The 27,234-nt window shown below is 52.6% G+C and overlaps 1 protein-coding gene across 1 annotated transcript in view; it reads left to right on the forward strand.

Moving 5' to 3' along the window:
* Positions 1–4,769, forward strand: part of POLR1A (RNA polymerase I subunit A) — a 77,023-nt gene extending 72,254 nt beyond the window's left edge. The window contains exons 30-34 of the mRNA XM_059942382.1: positions 102–401; positions 1,153–1,353; positions 2,642–2,759; positions 3,242–3,406; positions 3,790–4,769. Coding sequence (XP_059798365.1) covers positions 102–401; positions 1,153–1,353; positions 2,642–2,759; positions 3,242–3,406; positions 3,790–3,890 — 885 coding nt within the window. The 3' untranslated portion in view covers positions 3,891–4,769. The remainder of the gene's footprint in view (positions 1–101; positions 402–1,152; positions 1,354–2,641; positions 2,760–3,241; positions 3,407–3,789) is intronic.
* The last annotated feature ends 22,465 nt before the right edge of the window (positions 4,770–27,234 follow it).

The raw sequence follows: 27,234 nt of genomic DNA on the forward strand, positions 1-27,234 counted from the left end.
AGCCAGCGGCTGAGGCCTCTGCAGGGGTGCCTGTTGTGCAGGCCAGGTCCAAACGGCTGGTGGGGCCCGAGTGACACGGCCTGCCCTCCGCCCCCCTCCAGGTCGATTACGAGAGTGAGGAGGAGGAGGAGGAGAAGGACAAGGATGACGACGACCTGCAGGAGGAAGGGACCGTCCTCGGGGAAGGCGTTCCCCAGGCCGCGGCACAGGAGGAGGAGGGGGGCTCAGGCCCCGAGGAGGACTCGCTCCCCGCCGCCCCCCTGACGCAGCCGTGGAAGCCCGCCCGCAGCCAGGAGCCCCAGGGCGCCGAGGCGGTGGAGCGCCGGGTGCGGGCGGTGCGCGAGTGCCACCCGTTCATAGAGGACTACCAGTACGACACCCAGGGCGGCCTGTGGTGCCAGGTCAGTGCCGGGGCGGCCGCCGGCTGCTCGTCTCAACCCCAGGTCCCTTAAAGAGGCTGGTGGCAGATGCGCACCTGCTGCCCCCGGTCATGGCCTCGCACATTCGACTTTCACACCCTCGTGGGCCAGTCCTCTCGCTGCGCGGGGATCTGAGCCACCAGACCCTACGGGTGCTTTCACGTTGTACTTCAGGCCTCGGTACAACACGTGCGTTAACGTGTATGAGTTGCCATAGAGACCAGCAGAGACACTTCACTCCTCACACCGTCTTTGTTCCTGGTCCCCAACTTCAGCATTGCAGTGTTCCCTGAGAGGCCCGGTGGCTTGGATGCGTGGACGTCTACACACAGACTGGCTTTTCAGTCCTTTCCTTTGATCCGGTTCATTGGTTCCCAAATGGTAGTGTGGGTACGAAGCCTTGACCGGGATTACACACATGAAAGGACACGTGTTATGCTTTGTGGTAATTGAAAGGATATCAAGGGGGATGTGCGTGGGTGTGATTTTTCACCGTTCTCACCGACATCCGTGAAAACGTTGCTCTGCTGTTTTCACCTCAGCCTGTGTGACTGGAAGTGGCTGCTGTGTGGCCACGAAGGCACGCAGCGTTCACAGGCCCGGCCCGCCACCCGCTCGCCCCAGCAGGGCCGCGGTGTTCCCTAGTGGGGCTCCAGAGGCGTCTCCCGGGGAGCTCGGGCGGTGGGTCTGGGGCGGCCCTCTCCCCCCACCCCAGCTCTCCCTCCTCTTGCAGGTGATGGTGAAACTCCCTCTCATCAAGGTCAACTTTGACATGAGCTCCCTGGTAGTGTCCCTGGCCCAAGGCGCCGTCGTCTACGCGACCAAGGGCATCACGAGGTGCCTCCTGAACGAAACCACCAACAGTAAGAGCGAGAAGGAGCTCGTCTTAAACACAGAAGGCATCAACCTCCCGGAGCTGTTCAAGTACGCCGAGGTGCGTGGCCCCTCCGGGTCGTCTGCTGGCCCCTCCGGGTCCTCACGCCGGCTCAGGCTCCCTCCTGGGCCATTCGTGCTCCTAGCCCAGGGTCCCCAAACCGAGTCTGCATCCCCCGGCCCACCTCTCAGGGATCCCCGATGCACGTGAGCCTGGTAAAGCTTGCAGTACAGAACCTGCTTAATTTTACGGAACCCAGAGTTTCCCAAATTACTTTGAGTACAGTTTCTTCTCCTTGAAATTAAAACCTTCCCGACGTAGACTTGTAAGAAGTAGCTTTCTGAGTCGCTGGCCTGGGGGCTGCTCACTTCACCGGGTGAAGGAGGCCCTGGGTGCAGAGGGGGCCCCGCCCCGCCCCCCACGCCCGGCAGAGGCCTGCGCGCCCTGTTCCGCCTGCTCCACCAGCTCACCCACCTCTCCTCTGGGCTCTCTCCTGCTTCCCCCCCGCTTCACTGAGCCTCCCAGAACCTTGCGAGGTGCTCTCGACCCGTGGGCGCGAGTTTTCCCCACAGAATTCTGAGTTGCCGGGACCAGCTCACTCTTCCGTAGTCTGCGCGCACCAAGCTGGCGAGGCTCTCCGGCCTCACATGCCCACCCCCCCACTGCCCCCCAGCACAGCACTGCCCCACAAAGGCCCCCTTGTGCCCCGGAGCCTCTCACAGGCTGCTTTCCCAGAGGACGGAGCAGGCAGGGCTCAGGCCTCCCGAGAGCCAGCCACTGACAGGCCAAGCTCCGCGTCGTGCTCGTGGGCTTTGCCCAGACGAGGCCAGGCAGGCCGCCAGGGTCTCTGCTCTTGCCTCTGGGGGTCACCTGCCACAGTGCAGAGCCACCGTGGGCCCCCCGGGGCAGCCGACCTGGAGCCCCAGGCCCCTGATGGGGCCCAGCTGACCCCCATGCAGCGGGCCCAGCCCTGCTCCCCGTGCCTGGAGGAGGCGTTTGGGTCTCTGCTGGGGAACTTGCCTCGCCTACCAGGGGAAGCCTCCATCCTAGGAAACAGGTCTCTCTGTTAAATAAACAAACACCTTTCTTCCTGTTGACTCTAAAGCGGGTACCAAGTCTTCCTCTGGCCCTGGTGATGATGAGACAGACCTTGGGGCCCGGCCAGCATGCTTGTTGGCAGCTCTGCCTACACTGTTTCCTTTCGCTAGTCCTGGGCCACCTCGCAACCACTTTGTCATCAGCTGCGCTTGAGTGCCAGCCAAGGAGGGAGGGCGGCCTGGGCAGGATGTGTCCACAGGAAGGGGCAGAAGGCCAGGCCCTCCTAACCAACCCCTCCCGCCTCCCCCAGGTCCTGGATTTGCGCCGCCTCTATTCCAATGACATCCATGCCATGGCCAGCACGTACGGCATCGAGGCCGCGCTGCGGGTGATCGAGAAGGAGATCAAGGATGTGTTCGCCGTGTACGGTAAGAGGGGCTGTGGGCGGCGCTCGGGAGGTCCCGGGGTGTCAATCCCGCTCCGCAGGGAACTGAAATAGGGGCACGGTGAGCGTGGAGCCCGTAGGGGATCCTCAGGGCCACCGTGCAGAGGGAGTCCCTTGTGGGTCAGTCTTGTCCCGTCCCCGAGGCCTCCTAGCGTGTTTCTCGTCTGCTGGCCTCTGAGGGAGAGTCTGCTTCCTCATCCTGCCTACAGGGTTTCAATTCCCAAGTGCAAACAGTGCTTTAGGGTCTCGTGTCCTGCGAGGCTGCTTCCTGCGCTGCCGGATGGAAGTGGAGAGAGACGTAGTACTGGTGACCGGGGAGGGAGGGCTGCCCGCCGAGGTCAGGGGTTGGGGAGCTGAGTGAGCAGGTGACGGAGCTGGAGGGGGCGCCCTTGTATCGGGTGGTGCTGTTCCCACCGTCCCCTCGTCACTGTTTAACCCTCCCTTCGGTTGCCGCCCGTGTGACAGGCATCGCCGTCGACCCCCGCCATCTCTCCCTGGTCGCTGACTACATGTGCTTCGAGGGTGTTTACAAGCCACTGAACCGCTTTGGGATCCGGTCGAACTCCTCCCCGCTGCAGCAGATGACGTTTGAGACCAGCTTCCAGTTTCTGAAGCAGGCCACCATGATGGGTCAGTCGTGGGCAGGTGCCCTTGGCCCCCCATCTCCTGAGTCTGCTCTGGGCAGACGGGCTCGTCCCTCAGGCACCTCTCCACACGCCTCGCATGCAGGGGAGATCTTGGCATCTCACTGCGGGAAGCAGCTGGCAGGGGCGGGCAGCAGACGGGAGAGCTGCCTCTGCCTTTTGGAGGAGAGGGAGAGGGTCTTCCTCTCTTTGAAACGCAGGAGCAGCGCGGCCTCATTCCCGTCAGCCCCCGAGCCTCAGCACCACCCCTCGTAGCCTCGGAGGTGCCCCACCCGCCCAGCCTCAGTGTTGAGGGCCGCCCCCCATCACCTTCCACCACCCCCGACTTCTCCCTCAGCCACCTAACGAGCACTCTTGTGTCTCTCCCAGGATCCCGCGATGAGCTGAGGTCCCCATCAGCCTGCCTCGTGGTCGGGAAGGTCGTCAAGGGCGGGACAGGCCTCTTCGAGCTCAAGCAGCCCCTGAGATAGCAGCCCCTGCGCACTGGCCACCTGGCCCGCCCGTCACAGGAGAGGACCGGGAGACCGGAGTCCCGGGCGGTTCGTGGTGACGGTGCAGAGCCCGGCAGTGACTCTGGGGGGGTCCAAAAAGCAGCCGGCCTCTGGGCTGGACCGGCTTCACCTGGAAAGTGGCCACATTGCTCATCCTCGCCCCTCCCATCTCAGGATGCGCACGAGGTTCACCAAGTCCCCCGAGCCCCTCCGAGGCGGCCGGACCTCCGCCTGTGCTGCAGGAGGCCTTGGAGGTGGAACCCCTGGCGCCCCCAGGGTAGGGGCGCGAGGTCTCAGTGCTGCGAGCAGCCAGTGACTGCAGGCAGGCTCCCTGCTGCTCCGTGACCTGCTCCTCCTGGCTACACCAGCCCCTGGGGACAGAGTCCCCAAAGAGTCCCCCGCTAAGCCTCTTTCTCTGGAACAAGCACAGGATGGTGGAGACCTCCACCCACCCAGCTTCTGTGCCTGGGGCAGAGCCCTGGCCCTGCTGGCATGTGGCTGCGTGTCCTTCTGAACCGGATCAGCCCTGAGTCCGGGGCTGGTCTCTTCGGGGCCCCAGCAGCTCACCCCCAGACATAAAACCCTGGATCCCCAGCCGGGCTGTACCGCTTGAGCAAGTTGCCCGGCTGTCTTTCCCTAGCTCTGCTCTCAAGCCAGCACTGAGGCCTGCGTCCCTGTGCAGGCTCTGCCCCATCCGGGGTCATCCGGGCTCCCTTGACCTCTGGTACCCGCAGCAAGGGGCCTTGGCATGGACAGAAAAGTCAGAGGACTTGTACCGAGGCTTTGTAAAACCAGAGGCTGTTTCTATTTTTGTCTAATGTTATTCCAACTCAGGCTGAGTAATAAACATCACTGGAACTAGCTGTTGGGAGGAAAAAAATCTACAAGACTGCGGGCTTTTTGGTTTTGTTCTTTACTCTTTGGTTTGTGGTTTCTACACCTGTGACTTGAGAGCCTGGGACTGGAATTACTCAGCGCAGTCACATCTCGGATCCCTCTTCCTGTTTTTTTGGCAGAGGACGTGGAGGGAGAGCTCAGCCCTGGCAACCTCCCACTCTGACCCCACCCTGGCCCTGTGGGGTCCCCCTTCCACAGCCAGCTTCTGGCCCTGAGGCCAGGAGAGCAGAAGCCAGTGGGAAGGAGCTAGCTATGTGTGTCTGGGCTGGGAAGGGAGGCCTCGCCTGGGGAGAGTCACCATGCAGCTCCCTCCAGGTACGTGACGACAGGACCCAGCCTGTGTGTCCTGTGCCCACACTGGAGAAAACCTGGCAGAAACAAAGTTCACCTGGGAATTCCCTGGTGGTCCAGTGGTTAGGACTCCGCGCTTCCACTGCAGGGGGCGCAGGTTCGCTCCCTGGTTGGTGAACTAAGATCCCGCGTGCTGCACAGCGTGGCCAAAAAAAAGAAGAAATAGGGTTCAACCAGGGCTTGGGGACAGAGGATTATGGACAGCTTCTGAGGGGCGCAGGAAGAAGGGTCAGGATGGAATCCGCACCACAGGTGAAGATGTGCACTCGGGGTGTTAAAGGACCAATGTATAACCTGATGATTTCCACTCATACTGGACTGTGGGAGAGGGTCTTCAGAGGAGGTCACAAGGTACCCATTGGACAAATAAGCATGTGGTTACCTGGCCCTAGGGCTCGGCATAAGCACTTGAGTGTCATGGCTCAGCCCCACCTGGGAACTGAGGGTGCAGAGGTGAAGAAGCGAGCCCCAGACGTGGGCAGGGCCGACGTGCTTGCTGAAATCAGACCCCTGACCTGCGTTGGGAGGTGGGTGACGGCCCCCTGCCCTTCCTGCCCGACCATCCATGCACGTCCTGGGCATCTCCGTTCTATGCGTGTTTCTCTCCTGGGAGACCTACCTCTGGTTTGTAAGCAGACGTTCCAGGCTTGCACATCTTGGCAGACCAGGACTCCCTTTCTCCCCTATGGGATTTACACACTCACTTCAGTGCCACTCTTTGTTCAGAGCCTCTGGGGGTGGCCTCCTTTGCCATTTAAGATGGCATGTCCTTTGGAATATTTTCAGTATTGTAAAGGCTCCTCTCTGAGGGCAAAGTTGATTTTTGGAGAGAGCCACAAGTAGGTCCAAGTCAAATCTGATGAAGAGAATAGATCAAGCTGCATGATTTTTTTTTTTTTTTAATATTTACCAACTTCATTTCTTTATTATTTTTTAAATTTTTTTATTATTTTGGCTGTGCCACGCGGCTTATGGGATCTTAGTGCACCCACACCCTCAGCAGTGAAAGCACGGAGTCCTAACCACTGGCCCGCCAGGGAATTCCCCTGAATGATTTTTTTTTTTTTTTTTTTTTTTAATCAAAGTGGAATGGATTGTGATTGGCGGGGTTCCCAAACTCCACAGAAGCTACGAGTTCTTGCAGAACCCCAAGGTGCTAGACCAGACACTGCTCCTGGATGCCCTCCCCACCCTGCCCCTTCGTGTATCAATTTCTACCTACTTGCTTGCTTCTAACAACAGTTAAATTTTTAAAAAATCTCCCCTCTCTAGATTCTCATCAAAAACACTACCAGCATTCCCACAGGTACCCCAGTGAGTCTTTGAGACATTTTCTACCTGAATCGAGAAGAAAACCAAGGAATGGATAAAGCCCCCTGTCCCATTCCCAGTCTGTCCCCTTCCCCCAAAATACAGGTGCCAAAATACATGTAGGTTCCCCTGGGCCTCCCTGGGCCTTTCAGAGCTGGTACATTACTCTGATAAACCACTTCTGGTGAAAATGTGGACTCCTTCATGTGTGCCCACCCCAGAACTAGGATGTGGGTTTTTTGTTTTTTTTTTAACTTTGGTAAAAATAACATAAAATTTACCATCTTAACCATTTTTAAGTGTGCAGTGCAGTGACATTAAGTAGTTTCATTGTTGCATAACCATCACAGTTACCTTCATCGCAAAACTAAAACTGTACCCGTTCAACGATAACTCCCCATTCCTCCCTCCCACCAGCCCTTGATAACCACCATCCTACTTTCTGTCTCTGAATCTGACTACTGCCTGATATAGGTGGAATGACACAGTATTTGTCCTTCTGTGATTGGCTTACTTAACATAATATCCACAATGTTCATCTATGTTGTAGCATGTGTCAGAATTGCCCTGTTTTTAAGGCTGAATAATACTCCATTGTATGTATGTACCATATTTTGTTTATCCGTTTACCTGTCAGTGGACTTTGGGGTTGCTTCCACCTTTTGGCTCCTATGAATGATGCTGCTATGAACATAGGTGTACAAATATCTGTTGAAGTACCTGCTTTCAATTATTTTGGGTTTAGACCCAGAAGTAGAATTGTTGAATCACACAGCAGTTCTATTTTAATGTTTTGAAGAGCTGCCATACTCTTTTCCACAGTGACTGAACCGTTTCACATTCCTACCAACAGTGTGCAAGGGTTCTCCACACCCTTGCCAATACTTGTTATTTCCTGTTTTGTTTTATATGTTTTATATACATAATAAAATCCATGATGAAATACCATATATATATATATATTGGCCATCGTGATGGGTGTGAGGTGGCATTTCATCGTGGATTTGATTTGGGTTGCAGGACCCAATAAGATGTTGGGGCCAGGGCTTCCCTGGTGGCGCAGTGGTTAAGAATCTGCCTGCTAACGCAGGGGACACGGGTTCAAGCCCTGGTCTGGGAAGATCCCACATGCCGCGGAGCGGTCGGGCCCGTGAGCCACAGCTACTGAGCCTGTGCGTCTGGAGCCTGTGCTCCGCAACGGGAGGGGCCGCGACAGTGAGAGGCCCGCGCACCGCGATGAAGAGTGGCCCCCGCTCTCCGCAACTGGAGAAAGCCCTCGCACAGAAACGAAGACCCAACACAGCCAAAAATTAATTAATTAATTAATTAAAAAAAAAAAAAAAAAGATGTTGGGGCCCTTAGGTGGTCTGCACCTACAGAGAATTAGGAACCACTTAAGAAGTGTCTCTTTGTTGCTTGCCAACCCTAAAATTTTGAGTTTACGATTGATTTGGGGGCTGTAGGAGTCCAGAGAATGCTCTTGAAATAGGAAAGACTGGTCCTCAAAAGCTGGCTAGGTGACAAGTGGTCCATCAGCGACTTCTCTGCTCTGTGACTTCACCCACTCATGAGTGGGTGGCGCTGGACCACAGCATGAGCGAACCAGTTGCCGCTCGTGTTTGCGGCCACGCAGTTCAGGTGATGGATTTGCTGGACTCTGCAGGTATCCCAAACCTGGTGTGATCTTCTTTCTCCTGCCTCGCTTACACAGGGCTCTTAGTTCAGTCACAAGCGCCAAAATAGCTACAGTCTAAAATTTCAATATTTCTACACCATCAAGCCCCCCTTTTGCCAAAGTCCACTTAGAACAGAGGTCCTCAACTCTGCGCATTGGAAACACCTGGAGAGCTTATAAAACCTGTGATTACAGGACCACCGTCCCAGAGATTCTGATTTAACGAGCCTGGGGCATGAGTCTAATGTGAGCAGGGTTGAGAATCACCGACTTAGAATAAGCCCTAAGTTGTGCCGAGTCACAGCCACTATCCCCTCCTATTGGTGTGTTGACTTCTCAACAGGTGAGTCATGGACGCCAGGTTTCTCCACAGAGATCTTAAGGTCTGATCCCTGTCTTCAGAAAGCAGGAGTGCGTGTGTGTGCTAAAGTTCTCATGGTGCCAAGAATACAGTGGGGTTCAAAGGACGCCTTGATCAGCTCTACCTGGGGACTCAGCAAAGAGAGAGGTGGTGATGCTGCTTCCCAGCCCAGAACATCAGGGGCAACGGCTTTTTCAACTTACACGTTCCTACCAGCAGGGGGCCTGCAGGGGCAGGAGGAGGGGACACAACCAGCAAGTGTTTCTAGAAGCAGCTCCAAGAGAAGTTTCCATTTAAGAAGCTAAGCTTGAATTACTGAATGAGGACCATGCCTCAAGTTCTTTAAGCAGCTCTTGTCTCCTCCCAGGAGAGGTAATCAGGAGCCCTGTTCAGTTGAAAACTCCTCACAGCTCTGCTCTGTTCACAGATCCAGGGAAAGGCCAGAACCTAGTCCCAGGGGGCAGAGCTGAGCACCTCAGCTCACCAGGGCTGGGCTTGAGTGTCACTGGAGCTGCTCAGCCCTTGAGCAATTGCCCCTCTCCCACCTCCTTCCCTCATCCTGCACCCACCCAATCTTGATGCCCACTGCACCAGACCCCCAAGGATGCAAGAACTACCCAGGCTCTGCCTTCACAGAGCTCATGGTCTAGGGCCCCAAACAGACGAGCCAACAGGAAATTCAGCCCACTGTGACCCGGCCACAGGTTGAGGAAGCCACCAGGCATCGTGTGAACATGCACCCGCCCACCTCCCCTGCCGCTCCGGGTAGGGCTGTTGCCCACCCAGCTGGCTGTAGCGGGGCTCTGGGGAGAGGGCAGTGTGGGAAGGACAGTGAGGAGGCACTTGGGTGCTCAGAGGCCAGAAGGGAGGGAAATGAGAAAGAATCAGGAGTCCAGTCATCAGCACCCACCTCCTGGCACCTGCCCCATCCAAGCTCCTCCACCTTCTCCCCCCCACCCCGGGGTTCAGCCTCTAGGCCTTTCTCTGCAAATGGTGGTCAGCCCTGCTCAGAGGTCAGGCGGCCCTGCTGGCTGATGCTTTTTGGACTGGCCACCCAGCACTGTCATCTCAGGGAGCCAAGCCAGCCCTGGGGCTGTGGCCTCATATGTGACAGTTTCAGACACCACAGGCCTGGGCTCCCCTTCCCTGACCCGTGGTTCTTGCCTGGAAACGTGAATCTGAAGTCCCGGTACATTCAACCAGTCGAACCTCAAAAATGTAGTTGAGCAGCGTGGCTGCAATTCAGGCAAGAAACTGAGCTATGAAATCAGACTCCTCTTGGAATCTCAGGTCCTCAGCTGACAGTTACTTGGCCTCTGTGTGCCTAAGTTTCCTTATCTGTAAAACAGTGATTAAAAGTAAATAAGTGTTCATTAAAGCATACGCAGCTATAAATGTTTACCTATATACCAAGTGGTTTTCAAGCAGAGGTGGGGGACAGTTTTGCCCCCTGGACATTTGGCAGTGTCGTCCTTGGTCATCACAACTGGAGAGCAGGGGGTGTGCGACTGTCATCTAGTGGGTAGAGGCCAGAGATGCTGCTACATACCCTACAATACAAGGACAGCCCCTGCAATCAAGAATTGTCCCCTCCTTTCCCCTGGCTGGCAGTGCGGAGGCCCCACGACTCCTGGAGTTACTGTAAAAGACGTGAACCAGCGGGAGTCCGTCAGAGTTCTGGCAGCCTTCCTCAGAAAGTCCGGGAAGCTTGAAAGGCCCTGAATGGGTGGACACTGTCAAGCTGGCCAAGCACAAAGAGCTCACGCCCTGTGGCTCTACACACGAGCTGCTCCCACAGCACTGCACCTGTCCCTCCGGCGTGGCGCTGGGGCAGCTCCATGACCGAGATCTCTGGGGGGACGGCAGAGAAAGTGTCCTGCCCAGCCATTTCAGCACGGGCTCCAGGAGCGGGGCCCGCCGGGTCCTCTGAGCCCCAGAGGGGCTGAAGGTGGTGGGAAAGGACCAAGATGGGGGCTGCAAACTGACATGTTTGGGACAGAGAGATCTGGACAGAATCGCTGGACAGGTGGCAGCGGCCAACAAGAAGCGTTACGACAGATGATGCTGGGTTAATAAGCTGCTTTATTCATTAAGAAAAAAAAAAAAAAAAGAATTATCTGGCCCTAAATGTCAGTAGTGCCGGAGTTGAGAAAACCCTGCCACATACACATCTATGGGGGCTGGGGGAGGGGGGAGGAACATTGTTTCTTTTACAAAATGGAATCATCGAAATTTTAGCCACTCTGAGAGGTAAACAACGCCTCTCATTGTTACTTTAATTTACAATTCCCTATTCATACTTCCGAGCCTCTTTTCAGACGTGTATTGGCTAGTCTGATTTGCACTTAAACGAGAATTGTCTATTTGTATCCTTTGCCCATTTTCTATTGGTTGGTTTCTATTGACCTTTACTGTCAATTTTTAAGAACTCTTACAGATATAGACAACCTTGTGTCATCCGCATTAAATACTTCCACCCCTTCCCAAATTAAATGAGATAATACAGGCCAAAAATTCAGTGCAGAGCCCACACTGTGGCTAAGGAGGTTCGCTGCTGGCCCTGCTCACCCCTAGACTCTAGTTAGGGCAGCTGGGCATCTTCTGAGGTCCGGAGATTGACTGACAGAGCAAGCTCCCCCTTGTGAGGGACAAACAGGAGGTCTGCACACAACATCTCCATAGTGCTGCAGGGACCGTGGTAACAGCAGAAAGTTCCCGAAGTCAGCAGCAGAGCACGGAGAGGCGCCCTGCGCTCTTGCACAGCTGTTCTTAGCTGGGTCCCAGGTGCAGACACCCACCCTCCCCTGCGGCTCAGCCAGGGCAGCGGGGTATACGGTTACGCTCCTCCTTCCCCCGGAACGCGTGGACACAGTCAACATGTGGAGGCACGAGGATCTGCAGCCCGACCGCGGGCTCCAGAGCCTGGGCTCCCGGTCTCCGCACTGTGCCCACCCCCTCTGCTCAGACCCCAGGGAAGGGGTTTTTGCATTAGAGGCTGCCTACGTGGAGCGTGGCTGGCAGACGGGAGGGTACCAAATGCCTCCCCCGGCCAGGGAGCACCCCTTCCGAGTGTGCCTTCCAGAGGTACAGATGGGACAGCCAGGTGATGGGAGGGGGTCCTGTGCTTTGCCTGGCTGGGGAGCTGGCAGCTCACGAGATGAAACTGGAACAAATAAACAGCAAGCAGCCGCCTTAAGGAACTAAGAACCCCAACCTATGGCCCCAATCAAAGCGGAGGCAAATTTTGAGGAGTTTGAGAACTATGTCATGTGTGTTACCAGAAAGAATCTCAGAACCTGGGGGCCAGCCCTTGGCTGCAGAGGAGAGAGGTACCAGTTACCCAGGATTCCCGTGATACTAGCTGGTATGATCCCCTCAGCCCTTCGGCACTCATCCTATTGGCCCCATTTCTTGATTGAAGAAATAGGTCTGGAGAAGGTGAAAGCAATGCCCTGGGGTCAGATCAAATTCCAGGGAAGACGCCCAGGTTTGGCGTCCCTCTTGGAGCTGAGCCTCTGCAGTTCATCTCCTGGCGCTTTTGTTGGGTTCTGATGATGGACACAGGGGACCATATTAGGTTCCATTGATCGGATTGGTTTGCGATCTCCTTTGAAAATAGAAAAGGGGGCCCTGAGGAATGAGACCCTGGTCCGTTAGGGAGGAGAGGGAAGGTCCAGGGAAGCCTGATGGATGAGTCTCTGGGAAGGTGGACTGCAGGGTCCACCATGGGTCACGGGGTGGGACACAAGGACGCTGGAGCCTTCAAAGAAAAATGTCACAAGCTGGCCATCTAAGGGCCAAGGGCTGCCTGCCCCTAGTGCCCGTGGACCTCTGCCCCTACTCACTGAGCCTCTCAGCCTGCTTTCCAGCCCTCAGTCTGCGGGATCTTAGTTCCCCAACCAGGGATTGAACCTGTGCCCCTGCAGTGGAAGCGTGGAGTCCTAACCACTGGACCGCCAGGGGATTCCTCCAGCCCTGCCTCGGAAGACCTAGCCTGGCAAGCGCCTTAGGGCTGGGCTGCCGGGCCTGGCACGGCACCATATCAGGTGCCTCTCCCAAGACCAGCTCCTCACCCAGTGTCCTGCTGTGTGGGCACCACCTGACCCCGGGGGAAGGCTGCCCCGGCCTTGCACAGTGCCCTGGGCTCTTGCAGGGCCTGGAAGCCTGCCTGGGCCCTCGCCCAGAACATGGTATTTTCCCTCCCCCCGGCAGCCTGACTCATGCAGACTCCTCTACATCCGGTCATAGCACAGGCCTCGGGCCCTGGGCGGCCAAGGACCATCTGGTCAACCCAGGCCAGACTCTGTGCTCTAATAATAAATGTTGGACAAAGGAGGAAGGAAAGAAACAAGAAAGGGAGGGGAGAGGAAAGGAGGGATGGCGGGAACTCATGTGTCCGTGGTCTTCAAAATAAGCATCTTTTTTCCTCCATTTTCTAGAGCCGTGGTTCTCAGAATGCAGTCCCCACATCAGCAGCCTCAGAATCACCTCAGCAGCCTCAGAACTTGCAGGAGAGCAAATTCTTGGGGCCCACCCTAGCCTTCCTGAATCAGAAACTCTGGGGTGGGTCTGTTCTCTGTGCTAACAAGCCCTCTGGGGGATTCTCAGTCATGTTCTAATTTGCAAACCACTGCCCCAGAACTGTCTTGAGGAAGTGATCTTACTGAGCTGTCCTCTTTTTAGCTATTTCAGCCCCGGGGGCTCTTCCGGCCTTGTGGAAGCAGCCTCAGCCTTTGCAGACCGTCACCCCAGCAGTGCCCCTGTTTGACCCACCAAGAGGGGTGCGTGGAGGGCAGCCCGGGAATGGGGGGTGGGTCTCCAGCAGGAAGCAGCATCTCCGTGTCCCTCATGTCCATTAGTTCACTTGAACCTCCTGACAATCTGTGAGGTAGGCGGGCCAATACCAGCACCTCAGTTTTATAGCCAGAAAAAGAGAGGCTTAGAGAGGTTAAGGGCTGTTCTCCCTGGAGAAATTCCCAACTACTATGGGGGCAAGATCTATGCCTGATAAACAGTTAAATAACCGGGCAGAGAGACTTTCTGCACCTGGGTGGTGGGTCGGGGCTCCCACAGCCCCACCTCCCCCCGCAGCAGGTGAGGAGTGCCTAACCAGGACATCCTGGTGGGGAGGGGAGAGCAGTGAGGAACCTGGGGGGTCTTGGGCCTCCTCCTACTTTGCTGGTGGGCAGCATTTTCCCCTGGACCCCAACGAAGCCCACCAGCACCTCTGACCCATATAAAGTCCTTTATGTTAAAAATTCCTCTGGACACAGCAGTCCCACTTCTGGGTATATACGCAAAAGAATTCAGAGCAGGGACTCCAAGAGATATTTGCATACCCATGTTCATAGCAGCATTAGTCACAATAGCCAAAAGGTGGAGACAACCCAAATATCCATCAATGGATGAATGAATAAACAAAATGGGGTTCATGCATGCAATGGAATATTACTGAGCTGTAAAAAGGAATGATGTTTCAATACATGGTACAACATGGATGAACAGTGAAGACATTATGCTAAGTGAAATAAGCCAGACACACAAGGACAAATACTGTATGATTCCACTTATATGGAATAGAGTCATCAGCGTCATAGAGACAGAAAGTAGAACGGTGGTTGCCAGAGGCTGGTGGGAGGGGTATTGGGGAGTTAGTGTTTAATGGGTACAGAGTTTCAGTTTTGCAAGATGAGAAAGCTCTGGAGATGGATGGTGGTGATGGTGCCCAACAATGTGAACGTACTTAATGCCACTGAACTGTACACTTAAAAATGGTAAATTTCATGTCATATATATTTAACCACAATAAAAATTGCTATCCGTTAATGAGTCCCTCTGTCCCCACCCCCCAAATCCTCTGGATGTTGGAACCAATTTCCAGGAAACAGCATCACACAGATCATTCTGCAAATCTCCTACACAGCCATACCACCTCCCTGACACCACGGTGGCAAGGGTAAGAAAGCCCTGGACATTGGGTTCAATTTCCTGGGCTCCCATGTTCTGGCGCTGTGACCTCATCTCAAACTCGCAGTCTCCTCTTTCATGAAAGGGACCAATACTATCTTGGGGTTCTTGTGAGGGCTAAGAAGGAAGCGATCTGAAAGCTTCTAGCACATAACCAGTGCTCCATCAATGGTAGTTAATTTATGGTGTTTCCTCAGCCTGGAATGTTCTCCCCCTTCTCTGCAGGGTAAGCTCCTGTTCATCCTTCAAAGCCCAGCCAGCTCAAATCCCACTGCTTCTATGAAGCCTGTGGTAGCCCACAGGATCATTCACCAAAGCAGCTCCTCCTCCCTGTCTGACGTCTGATATCGGGCACAGCCATGCAACTCGAAGGAGCCAGATGGTGCTTTGCCGTGACTTCTCTCCCTCTGCTCTGGCCACCTGGTTCCTGGGAGCAAAGCCCCAGCAGCTCACAGTGGACAGGTCACATGAGTAAGAAACAAGCCTTTGTCACTTAAGCTTCTGAGATTTGGGAGTTGCTTGTTTCCTCAGTGTAACCCAGCTCAGGGCCACTCAAAGCGTGGTTTCACTTCCGCAGCCTTGACATCCCCTGGGCACTGGTTAGGGATGCAAATTCTTGGGCCCCACCCTCGACCTACTGAACCAAATTCTGTGTAAAGCGCTAAGCATGGCTTCTCTCCCATAAAGGTGTTCAGTGGCTGTTATTTCCCCCCCCCACCCCTGAGACTTCCACAGAAGACTCTGCTAGTGGCCTACTCAAAGCCGTGCTCCCCTTCTCCCTACAGAGAATTCAGGTTTTTGAGGGGATGAGAATGTGCTCAGGTGAAAACATTCAGTTTCCCAGACTCCCTTGCAGCTAAGCGTGTTCACGTGACCTGGTTCTTTTCTGGCCCAGAGGAAGTCAGAGTGGGGCTTCAGGGAGAGCTCGTCAAAGGCCACAGGCCCAGGTGGCAGGTGCCTCTGGCTTTGGGACTTGTCCTTCCCCTTCCTTCCTGCCTGTTACTTGGATGTGGTGGCAGATCGTTACCCAGTGGCTCCAAGGAATCACACCTCCCTCTATTCACACTCTTGGGCAATCCCCACCCACGTTGAATCTGGGCTGGCCTGACCCTAACTCTGACCAATAGCATGTGGCTGCAGTAAGGTTCAGGGACTTCTGCTCTCAACCTGGGGCCTGCCTACAGGAGCTCTCCCCATAGGAGACCACATTCCTGTCAAAGGGAGGGACATCCATCCAACCCATTGTCCAAACCTGAAACCCGGGACTCACCTCACCTCTTCCTCTTAATCTGCAGCCAAATGGTCAACAAGCCTGTCCTCTCACATGGCTCAGGTCCATCCCAGGCTTGATCCATGGGGCAGCTATCTACTGACCTCCCGCCTCCATCCCTGCCTGCCTGCTATCAAGCCTGCACATAGATGGATTGTCGTCAGATTTATTTCTTTTTTTTTTTAATTAATTAATTTATTTATTTTTGGCTGCATTGGATCTTCATTGCTGCGCGCGGGCTTTCTCTAGTTGTGGCGAGTGGGGGTACTCTTTGTTGCGGTGCACAGGCATCTCATTGCGGTGGCTTCTCTTGTTGCAGAGCACCGGCTCTAGGCACACGGGCTTCAGTAGTTGCAACACGCAGGCTCAGTAGTTGTGGCTCGCAGGCTTAGCTACTCCGTGGCATGTGGGACCCACCCCCAAGACCAGGGAACGAATCCATGTCCCCTGCATTGGCAGGCGGATTCCCAACCACTGCGCCACCAGGGAAGTCCCAGATTGATCTTTCTAAATGCGGACCTGAAGATCATTCCTCAATGCTTTTAGGGTAAGTCCCAAGGCCCTGGCATGGCCTACACATCCACATGTGCTATGGTGGCTGCCTCGCTCTCCAGTCCCATCTCTGTCCACTCCCCTCTCTAAGCATCATGGGCCCTGGACATACCATGCTGCTCCCTGTTTCTGACACCAACTTCACCTATCAATACCTCCATGTCTTTGCCCCAGGAATGACAAACATCAACCTTCATGTTGACTCAGTGTCTTGGTCTGCTCAGGCTGCTATAACAGAATACCACAGACTGGGTAGTTTGAACAACAGAAATTTATTTTCACAGTTCTGGAGGCTGGAAGTCCAAGATCAAGGTGTCTGCAAGGTAGGTTTCATTCTGAGGCTTCTTTTCTTGGCTTATAGGCAGCTGCCATCTTGCTATGTGTTCACATGTCCTCACATGTGAGGACAGGGAGAGAGGGAGTGAGCTCTCTGGCATCTCTTTGTATAAGGACACTAATCCTACAAGATCAGGACCCCACCCTTAAGACTGCATTTAATCATAATTGCTCCATAGGGGCCCAATCTCTAAATACAGCCACCCTGGAGGTTAGGGCTTCAACATATGAATTTGGGAAGGAAACAAATATTCAATCCATAACATTCAATTAGGAGTAGCTGCCTAGAGAACTGTGTTGAGAAGAATTCTGAGGTCCTTCCCAGATTCTGTGATAAAGAGAGCTATGCTTGATTAGTCATGTCTGCCTGGGGCTTAGAAAGGAGGGATTGTGGTGGCTCATGTACAGTATATTTTATTTCTCTGTTTTATGTGTTTATGTTTTCTACCCTCTCTCTTGACTCAAGCACAATACCTGACACATTCTGGACTCTCAACACATTTTCGATGAATGAGTCAACAAGTGAGTAGTTGTCTCAAAGCGCATTTTACATCTATGATCTCATTGAAGTTTCACAGCTGACTGTGAGGTAGGGCAGAACGATCAAAAATGCTTGGAAATCTCCTTGAAAGTGTTCACCCCTCTCTCTGTTACCCCATATTGGAGATGCTACATCTCTACTGGAGATGCTGCATTTTTCCTATAGGCTACATGGATGCCTGGACCAGGGTGTGTCCAGATCACAAGGTGGCTCTTGCTGCCATTGTCTCCTAGAGCTGCTGAGGCCTTTGCCCTTCCTTCTGCCCCACCAACCCTGCACCTCCACTTATCCTGTCACTGCCAACCCCATCCTCTGGCTGACGTCACTTTGAATGAGAAGCAAATACATTCTGTGGCCTCCAAGCCCGGTAGAGCAAGGGAGGGATTGATTTGTCTTCTGATGGGAGACAAGGGGCACGTGTTAACCATTGCTGTGACACAGGCAATCGAGAGCAGGTAAGGGTGTATATGATGGGGAGAGGGTGCCACGGTTAAAGGGGAAATGGATTCAAGTCTCCAGTATACCTGTTAGAACGCAGCTCATGTAATTGTGAGCGTGTGTCTGAGTGTGTGTGTGTTGGGGGGCTGCCTCTCCCCTGCTTGTCACCCCTGTTCCCAGGCTCAGCTGTGCTGCCCCTGCCATGTGCCACGTGCTTGAGCCCTTTGAGGGCTGCAGATGGACCCACTGCCCTGGCCCTGCTCCTGCTCTGTCTGCTGTGGCCTCTCCCCACTGAGCACTAGTTCTCAGCCAGCGCCGTGCTTAGCCCTGTGAAACGTGCTCCAGCCCGTGAGAAGCTCGTGGCCCGTCTCAGTTGCAGGACCACCCTGAGCCATGTGTTGGGAAGGCCAGAGGCTGTGCCCCCTTCTCGTTGGCTGGGGAAGGCAGGTAAGCAGGCACAGGGCTGGGTGGGCGTGTTTAGGCCAGTGCATCCCCCTGTTTGCCTGCAGTCGAAGAGGGGAGCACGGGGCTGAGGAGAGGAGACCATATCAGGAGGGATTGCTGGAGCCACACTGGACAGCGAAGAGCTAGCAACAGCGCCTGCTCTCTGGGCCTCACAGCCTCGAGAACAAAGCCAGGACTTCCTGCAGCTGGTTCACTCCGGGTTCTGTCTCCTCACCGTGGCCACTGTCTCATATAGTTACTGCTGGGAGAGAAGGAAGCCAAGCCCAGCTCTGCTTAGGGCCCAAGGGGAGCCCAGGACCCAGCTCTCAACCAGGACCTGGCCTCCAGTGAGTTTCCCAAGGCTGGATAAAGCCTGTGATCATTTCCCAGGCCCCTCACAGACATTCCCAGGAGACCCACTCAGAGGGCGCTGGCCTTTCCACTTCCTCAGCATCTTCCTGGAGGTCCCACGAGTCCAGCCAAGAAGGCAGTCGAGTCCCTGGGGGTGGAGTCACAGGGAGAAGGTGAGGCATCTGTGCTCTGGGGGAGCGACCTCCCTGCTAAGTGCTCGGCGCCCTCAGAAGCGCTTTGAGAAGGTCTCTGTTCGAAGCCCGCCTATGGACAAACCTGAGTCCTGTGACAAGAATCCTGGGTGGCTCACTCTCTACGAGGCTCCTTACTCCCCAGCAAAGTTGTTTGATGTTTATTGCATTGTAAAAATGGAATCTTTTCACAGCCATTTTCTGCGCATTTTGTGTCTTCTACTGTGGGTCCCCAGAAGGGGGTCAGGGCTGTGCACCCTCGGCCCCTGCTTCCCTTACTAAGAGAGCCCCACTTTCAACCAGGCTGCAGTACACCCAGCCTCTGATTAGTCTAAGCCAAGAGTAACCCCACCCCCTTTGCTCTTGACCCTGGCCGACAATGACAAGTAAGTGGCTTCTGGGAAGATCCATGTTTTCCATATACGGAGGAGGGCTGTCCTCGTCCTTCCCTTCCTGCTGTGCATGGTCCTGTGAGGGTGCAGAGCTGAGACAGATGTCCTGCTGCCACTGGGAAGACCAGGGAACCCCTGGGAAGTGGCCAGAGGGCCACTTCCGGCTGACATGGCAGAGCCTGTTGTCGTAACCGAGCAGGACCCTATTGGGCCTTCCTGGGACAGACCCCTCCCCCATATCCTCTACTGTAGCTCCTCTCTGAAGTCCCTAGATAGTAGTATCTGATGCACATTTTCAGAGTTGCTTTACAGATGCTAAAACTCCAATCAAATGGAAGAAATTAACTAATTGATGACCATGAGCACGTAGGCCTGGACCTACTGGTGCCTAAGGGTGGATAATGTTAACCCCTGTGACACCACCCTGTGACCTCGCCATCAGCCAATCAGAGAATTGTGCACAAGCTGATCACAGACCCTGGGAGGCCCCTCCCTCACCTGGCCTTTAAAAATGCTTTGCTGAAACCCTTCAGGGAGTTTAGGGTTTTTGAGCATGAGCCACCCGTTCTCCTTGCTTGACACCTTACAATAAACGCTGCACTTTCCTTCACCACAACCTGGTGTCAGTAGATTGGCTTTACTACATGAGGGCAAGTGGACCCAAGTTTGGTTCAGTAACACTGTGACCAATTTCAATTCTGCATTGTATTTTAAAGTTCATCTATTGTCATCAGTCTTACATTTTACAAAGAGGACCATGCCTTTCACTGTTTTCCTAATTTTAAGAAAATCTGCACAGTCTTCCTATGTAAGTTGAGTAAATGAGAATGAGATCAATGAGGTCAAGGGAAGTTCACTGTCACCTGGACCGGTGGATAAGATCAAAGGCCTATTCAAATAGAATTTTCAACTTTATGTGAACAAACTCAGTTTTCTACAACAAACGTCCTGGTAAATGTTACTGGAACAGACATATTCTGGTCTCAAGGTTTTTTTGTTTTTTAATTTTAATTAATTAATTAATTAATTAATTTGGCTGGTCGGGTCTTAGTTGCAGCACACGGGCGCTTTTGTTGAGGAGCGTGGGCTCTCAACTTCTGGCCCAAGTGCGCTCAGTAGTTGCGGCACGTGGGCTTTGTTGCCCCGCGGCATGTGGGATCTTAGTTCCCCTGCCAGGGATCGAACCTGCGTCCCCTGCGTTGGAAGGAGGATTCTTAACCACTGGACCACCAGGGAAGTCCCTGGTCTCAAGGTTTTGTAAGTCAATGATTCTTAGAACTAGCAAACTTTCACTATTTCAGGAAAACTCTGTCCTTCTTTATTAAGAAGTGAATAGACAGAAACTGAATTTTATGATGAAACTATACCAAAAAAGTATAGTTTTAACTTACATTGTATGGTAATAGGTATTTAAATATTTGCTTTTTCTTTATCTGATGAGATATAATGGCTAGCTCAGGACCTGTCTTCCTTAGGCAGCTGTGTCATTGACTCCCATTCTGTCAAGTTTTTTCATTAACCTCAGGCTTGCAGCCTTAAATTTGGATTAGACTTTTCTAGCCTGGGCTGAATTAAAGAATATGTGGCTCATATAGTTTCCTGTTTCCACAAACTCCTGAACCAACTTGGAACTCCTACTTCCAGGCCTTTTTTATGTGATGTAATTAAACATCTTTATCATTAAAGCCCAGGCATTTGGGTTTTCTGTCACTAGCAGCCATTGCATTCCTGACTAGCACAGAGAATTTGCAGGAAGGATTCCAAGGAGGTGTTTCCTGCAGACACATTTTCCCTTCTAGGGTTCCCTGTCACAGCTACTCACACCCAAAGCCTGGAAGACGTTGTTGATCTTTCCTTCACTACCCTCCACCCTCCCAATCTATCACCTACTTCCCAAGTATATTTTGAATCAGCCCATCTCTTTCTATTCTTTGCCATTAGTGGAATCCCAGCAATTATGTCACCTCCTGCCTCTGCTATGTCACCTCAGTAGCCTTCCAAATGGTCTCGCTGCTCCCACACTCATCCTCTTGAACCAGCCAGAGTGATCTCTAAAAAATATACCTTTGATCCTGGCACTCCTATCCTTAAAGCAACCCATAGATTCTCCTTGGACACAGGCTAAGATCTTAAACCCATAGCATGGTATATTAGTTCCTTTTGGCTGCATAACAAAATTCCACAAACTTAATAACTTAAAAGAACACACATGTATAATCTCACAGTTTCCATGGGTCAAGAGTCTGGGTGTGACTAAGCTGAGTCTTCTGCTCAAGGTGCCACAAGGCTGCAGTCAAGGTGTCGACTGTCTGTGAGTGCTCATCCAAGGACTCATCATGGAGTGTCCTCCCACTCACGTTTCATTGGCCGAAGCTGTTTACATGACAACACCTAACTTCAAAGAAGGCAAGACAATGCAGCCCTGCTATTGATACCGAGCAGGACCCTGTGGGGCTCCTGGGCACAAAAGCCTTTCTGTGTCCCCCATTTCTTGATTACAGGAAATAGGCTTCATTCAGCCTCCATAGCTTCCCTGAGTTCCTTGAGCAGGTTCAAATAGTTGCTAATTAGGGAAGGGAGGGGATGCAGAGACAGGGGAGGAACAGTCAAAAGAAACAATAGTGCAGCTTTGGGGCAACGTCCTGGTTCCCCATCATGGGATACAGACAACAATATCTTTGAGCTGTTTTGCAGATACTGAAACCCTCACCAGGTGGGAGAAGTTAAAGGTTAATGATGGTCTGCTGCCCACAAGCACTAGACACTAGACCAGTTGGAACCAGAAGGTTGATGATGCTGACTCCCACTTACGTCACCACCAACCAATCAAAAGAATGGGGCACTAGCCCTCTGTGGCCCCCTTTGCCTGGCAAAGCAATGAAGCTATTCTTTTCTACTTCACCCAAAACTCTGTCTCCGAGATTTAATTCGGTGTCGGGATACAGAGGCCAGATTCAGCTCCACTATGTGAGTGAGAGGAGGAGAGATAGAATCTTTGTGCACAGAGCTAATGACTATCCCAGCTACTATGAGGGGCTTCATTATCTGCCAGTGGAAACCAATGCACTTCACATAGCATTCTTTGACTCTATCTCTTTAGTAGCTCTCTCATCTATCAGCCTGGTGACTCTACAAAGAAAGAATATGAAATTAGTTTGGCACGATTTATTCCTAGTAAACTTACACTGGCTCATGGGACTTCCCTGGTGGTCCAGTGGTTAAGATGCCATGCTTCCAATGCAGGAATGCAGGTTCAAACCCCGGTCGGGGAACAAAGATCCCGCATGGTGCGTGGCCAAAAAAAAAAAAAAAAAAGAAGAAAAGCTCACACTGGCTCCAAGGACCAGTATTTTCTCTATCTTTTTTTTTAAACTTAAAAAATATTCCAATTTAAATTCTTTTTTTTTTTTGATGATATAAATTATTTAGTCCTGCTTAATTTTTATCTTTATCCTGAATATGTTAGTTTGAAGATCACAGATCTAGGATTGGTAATGCCTGGTGATGACACGAGACCACTAATGAATGAGCATAATGCTCTTTAAAAAAAGCTAATGCACAATGTCCCCAGGATAAGGACATAGGAGGCTCTTGAATTTCCCTCCTCTCATGGACACACCGAATATACAGCTACACATGGAGCAATTCCCTGTAACGAAAATCCAGAAACTGTCAACTTGTCTTCCAAAGTGTTGTACGTTTTGCATTCCCACCAGCGATGAATGAGAACTTCTGCTCATTCATAGAACACCCTCACCAGCATTTGACATTGTCTTGTTCTGTGTTTTGGCCATTCTAATAGGCGAGTAGTGACGATATTTAAATTCTTTTTGTTTCCAATCTATATTCTAAGTCAGCCATCCCCAACCCTTCTGGCACCAGGGACCGGTTTCGTGGGAGACGATTTTTCCACGGATGGGGTGGTGGGGGGTTGGTTCAGGCGGTAACGCGAGCGACGGGGAGCCGTGGGGAGCGGCAGATGAAGCTGCGCTCACTCTCCCTCTGCTCACCTCCTGCCGTGCAGCCTGGTTCCGAACAGGCTGCAGACCCTGTTCTAAGTGATGACAATCTAATGTGTAGCTAATTGTTCTGGCATTCTCTCAGGGATAAACGAAACTTACAAATCTATGGTTTCTTAAGTCATGCATAATCAATTGCCAAAAAAGTAATTGCATGATATTCATTGTTACAGTGTCGTAAAGGCCTTTTTTTATATAGTCAAGGCAATTACAAAGTCTGGAATGAATGATCAAAAGTAGTATGGATCCTCAAAGCTCTGTGTGTGTGTAACCAAAGATGGTCGAAACCAACTGAGGTTTAACCTCAAATGCAACAGAAGACTTGGGTTTTCTAGGAAGACATGGGGTGTCCTGGCATTGACAGGTCAGGTTGGGACATCCCATCTGAAGATAAGCAGAATGTGCCGTGAATGCACCTCCCGGGGGAAGCCCTTCCTGGTACGTGCTTAAGATTCCCAGGGAGCTAAGAGCAACCCAGTGTCCAGGAATCCACAAGACTCTGACATAACCTTTGACCCAAGCATTTAAATGAGACAACCAGGGGTCCCAGGACTGTCTGTGAAGAGAGAAGCAACTAGCACCATCACGTGATGAAACCAGAGAGTGAAATCAGAGAATGGAGAGGCCTGAAGAGGAGATGACACCAAAGGGTCATCCCCTCAGCTCCTCTGGGATGGAGTTAGCTCACGGGGAGGCACACACAAGGTCCACTGAGGGACCACGAGTGATATCCAAGTGGGCAAGCACAGACTCTTTAACTGGCCTGAACTCAGCTATCCTTCCCTCAACCCTTCCTCCTGGACCCTCAGCAGTCCTCTTCAGAATGGTAGGAGTTCAATGTGAGCAGTCACCTGTGGCTGAGAGGGCAAGGCAGGCCTTACCTGGAAGTGGGATTTGGACTGCACATTTATTATTATTATTATTGTTATTGTTATTTTTGGCTGCATCGGGTCTTTAGTTACGGCGCACGGGCCCTTCGTTGTGGAGCATGGGCTTCTCTCTAGTTGTGGCGTGCAGGGTTTTTTTTTTTTTTTATTCTCTCTCTAGTTGTGGCACGCGGGCTTAGTTGCCCCGCGGCATGTGGGATCTTAGTTCCCTGACCAGGGATCAAACCGGCGTCCCCTGCGCTGTAAAGCGGATTCTTTACCACTGGACCAGCAGGGAAGTTCCTGGGCTGCACGTTGATGAAAAGATGGAGCGGGTGGGGAAGGAAGATTGGCAGGTCAGTGAGGAAGCTGATTCATCAGGAGCGGGAAGTTCCTGGAAAAGGAGTTAGGCCAGAAAGTTGAGTCGGGGACCAACTGCAGAGGCCTTGAATGTCCTCGGGCTGAAGCTTTCAGATGTTTCACCAGGAAGCCGTGGAATGCTTCTGATGTGGGACTCGACGACATGCACAGGCCTGCATGAAACCAAGACAAATCTGACAGTGAGCTGTGGAACAGACTGGGCAAGAGAGACTGGAGACAGGGAGGTCTGACCTAGGCTATGGTCATGGTCAAAGCCCAAAGTGAGATGTGCATGGGCCAAACTGGAAAAGGAAAGGAAAAGACAGAGATTCTGGTGACCAATCCAATGAACTTGGGAGTGAAAAATACAGAGAGGTTGACAAATTAAAAATATCCTCTGTTCACAACCTGTATGATGCTGGCTCGTAGACAGCTGTGCCCTAAGAAAGAGAGAGGGCCCTAACTGAATTGGTAGCATATTCCTATTTCCAACTCTTTTATGTGGGTCACACTCTCCCAGGAAAATGGAGAGTTTCTTTCAAAAGAAGTAACTCCCCCTGCAGTGCACATGTGTTATTTTTCCCTACCAAAAGAATCCCGGCTATCTTCTCGGTTCTGGGTATCTTATTTATAATTTTTATCTCAAAGGCCTTCTAGCTCTTTATCCACTTCCTGTGGGAGCCAGAGTGGGAGGTGGAGCAGGGAGACAAACTTCTCCCTTGATCTCATTGAATCACCAGAGTCCCGGCAGGAGAGAGATGGCAACAAAGTTACAGCCTTGTTACCTGAGAGAACATAATAAATGGACCACGTGTAGAGACTTTTACAGAGATGTGGACAAGATGAAAGGAAACCAACCAAGATGGTAGAGCACCTCCGGGATAGTAACAAGGAGAGCCATCAGCACGGTCAGCTTGAAGGGACCAGGAGAGGAAGTGGTTACGAGAACCCAGAGAGGCCTGTAGCTGAAGGATGGGGTCACTGGAAAGCTGCTGTGGCCTTCAGTGTAGGAACCAGACACACGGCTGCCAACCCACCCCCACTGGCAAGGCGCTAGAACAATCAACGCCCTGCAGGCTCTTTCCTCCTGCCCTCCTATTTCCTGCTGGTGTCTACTATGGGCTGAAGTTAGCCAGAACCCAGAAGGGGGGGGAGCTCCAGGGACAGTTCACACAGGTCAGCCCCTGGGGACAGAGCAAGATGGAGGAGAAAGGGGAGCAGATCTGGAGGGACGAACGGAATATTCAGCAAGTTAATATTGACATACAAATCAAAGCAACCCAGTAGAAACTGGCCTATCCTTTACAGAGCACAAACTATGGACCTAGCTTGAGGAAATGATGTAAAGCCAAGGCTTTAGGTGAGTGAAGGGGTCTTTCTCTTTGGAAGCTGGTCTGCAGGGAGAGGAGATGAGTTGAGGCCCCAAGAAGAAGGCACCCAAGAGCACATGGAGACAGGGCAGGATGAGGGACACTGCAAATCCCTTTTCAGGGTCCTGGTTTCAGTTTTCTGAGAGGACTGGTGGCCTGTTTTCATGAAAGTACCTTAATTCCATAGAAAAAATTCCCCTTTTACAAAGAGCAGCTTGAGGAAGTTTCTGTGTGTTACAACCAAAGAACTTGAGGTCCGCTTTGTTTGAAACAAAGGAACCTGGAGCACACGATTTCATTTAATCCACGTAACAGCCCTGATGGAAGGTAGGTCCCCTTATTCCCATTCTATTTTATTTTATCTTTATTATTACTACTTTTTTGGCCACGCGGCTTGCGGGATCTTAGTTCCTTGACCAGGGACTGAACCCAGGCCCCGGCAGTGAAAGCGCGGAGTCCTAACCAGTGGACCGCCAGGGAAGTCCTCCCTCATCCCTATTTTAAAGATGAGGCTATTCAAGGTCTGAGTCAGATCAGGCAATCTTTGTCTAGGGGTCAGGGACTCACACACTCGGGTCTGCCTCCAACGCTCTGGAATTTTCAAGGACTCCGCAAGCTGGCAAGCCCGGCCAAAAGCAATTTCCAAAACCAGAAGGGAACTCCACCTTTGACCAAGGCACCCCGCGGGGACGCTGGCCTCTCCGTCAGTTTGCCAGCTAAAGCAGCTGGAATTCTGGGAGGAGCCAGCAGGCACGGCCACCCAGCGCCTAAATGTTTGAAAGGGACCAACCTTGGACTTGGAAAACTGCAGCCGAGTTTTTTTTCAAGTACTCCTGGGAAAGCAGTGTATTTGCAAATGCCATAATTCCTCAGCTAAATACCAAGGATGGGAGCATCCCCGCATCCCCCAATTCCAGAACCCCCAGCCCCAGAGGAGACCGAGTTGTTGGAGGAAGGCGGCCTGCTCACTCCGGCCCCCAGGAGCCCGGGGTGGGGCTCTCAGCCCCCCATCTCATCCCCCCCACCCAGGCCCACTCCCTGTCAGCTGCCCCGCCTCAGAGCCGGAAGGTGAAGTGAGGTAATGTCTCCACAGACCAGCGGTGGCCAGGAGATGAAAAGAATCTCAGAAACACTGTGTTAAATTTAAAGCAGACCCACCTGCCTTAGCCAGGCTGCAATTTCACTCAGAATAACCAGTTTGTTTTTCTTGGACATTCCAGGAACTAACTGGCCACCCCGTGTAAAACCCCAACAGGAATGTTAGGGGGGCCCCCTTGCAACTCAAACATTTGCTGCCTCGTTCTCCCTCAGGCCAGGGACTCCTGCCTCAGGCGGGGTCGGGCCTCTCTGGGGGTCACTTGAGGGCTCTCCCTTTGCTCCCTGTGGTTCCTTTATCCCCGAGAGCCTGACTTGGTGCCCAGAGTTGTGGGGAAAGGTCGTCAAATGGGTAATAGCCGCACCTGCTCTGTTCATCCAGCGCTCTCTCCGTGCCCTGCTAAATTCATCGTTTACTGTCCTGTCCAGTCCTTACCACATCCCAGGAAGGTGTGTCAAAAGTGTTTACTGCTCCCTTTTTACAGATGGTAAAGCTGAGGCTCGGGGAGGTTACCTAACTTCTCCCAGGTCACCCA

Source organism: Balaenoptera ricei, chromosome 13, assembly GCF_028023285.1.
Source record: "Balaenoptera ricei isolate mBalRic1 chromosome 13, mBalRic1.hap2, whole genome shotgun sequence".
NCBI lineage: Eukaryota > Metazoa > Chordata > Mammalia > Artiodactyla > Balaenopteridae > Balaenoptera > Balaenoptera ricei.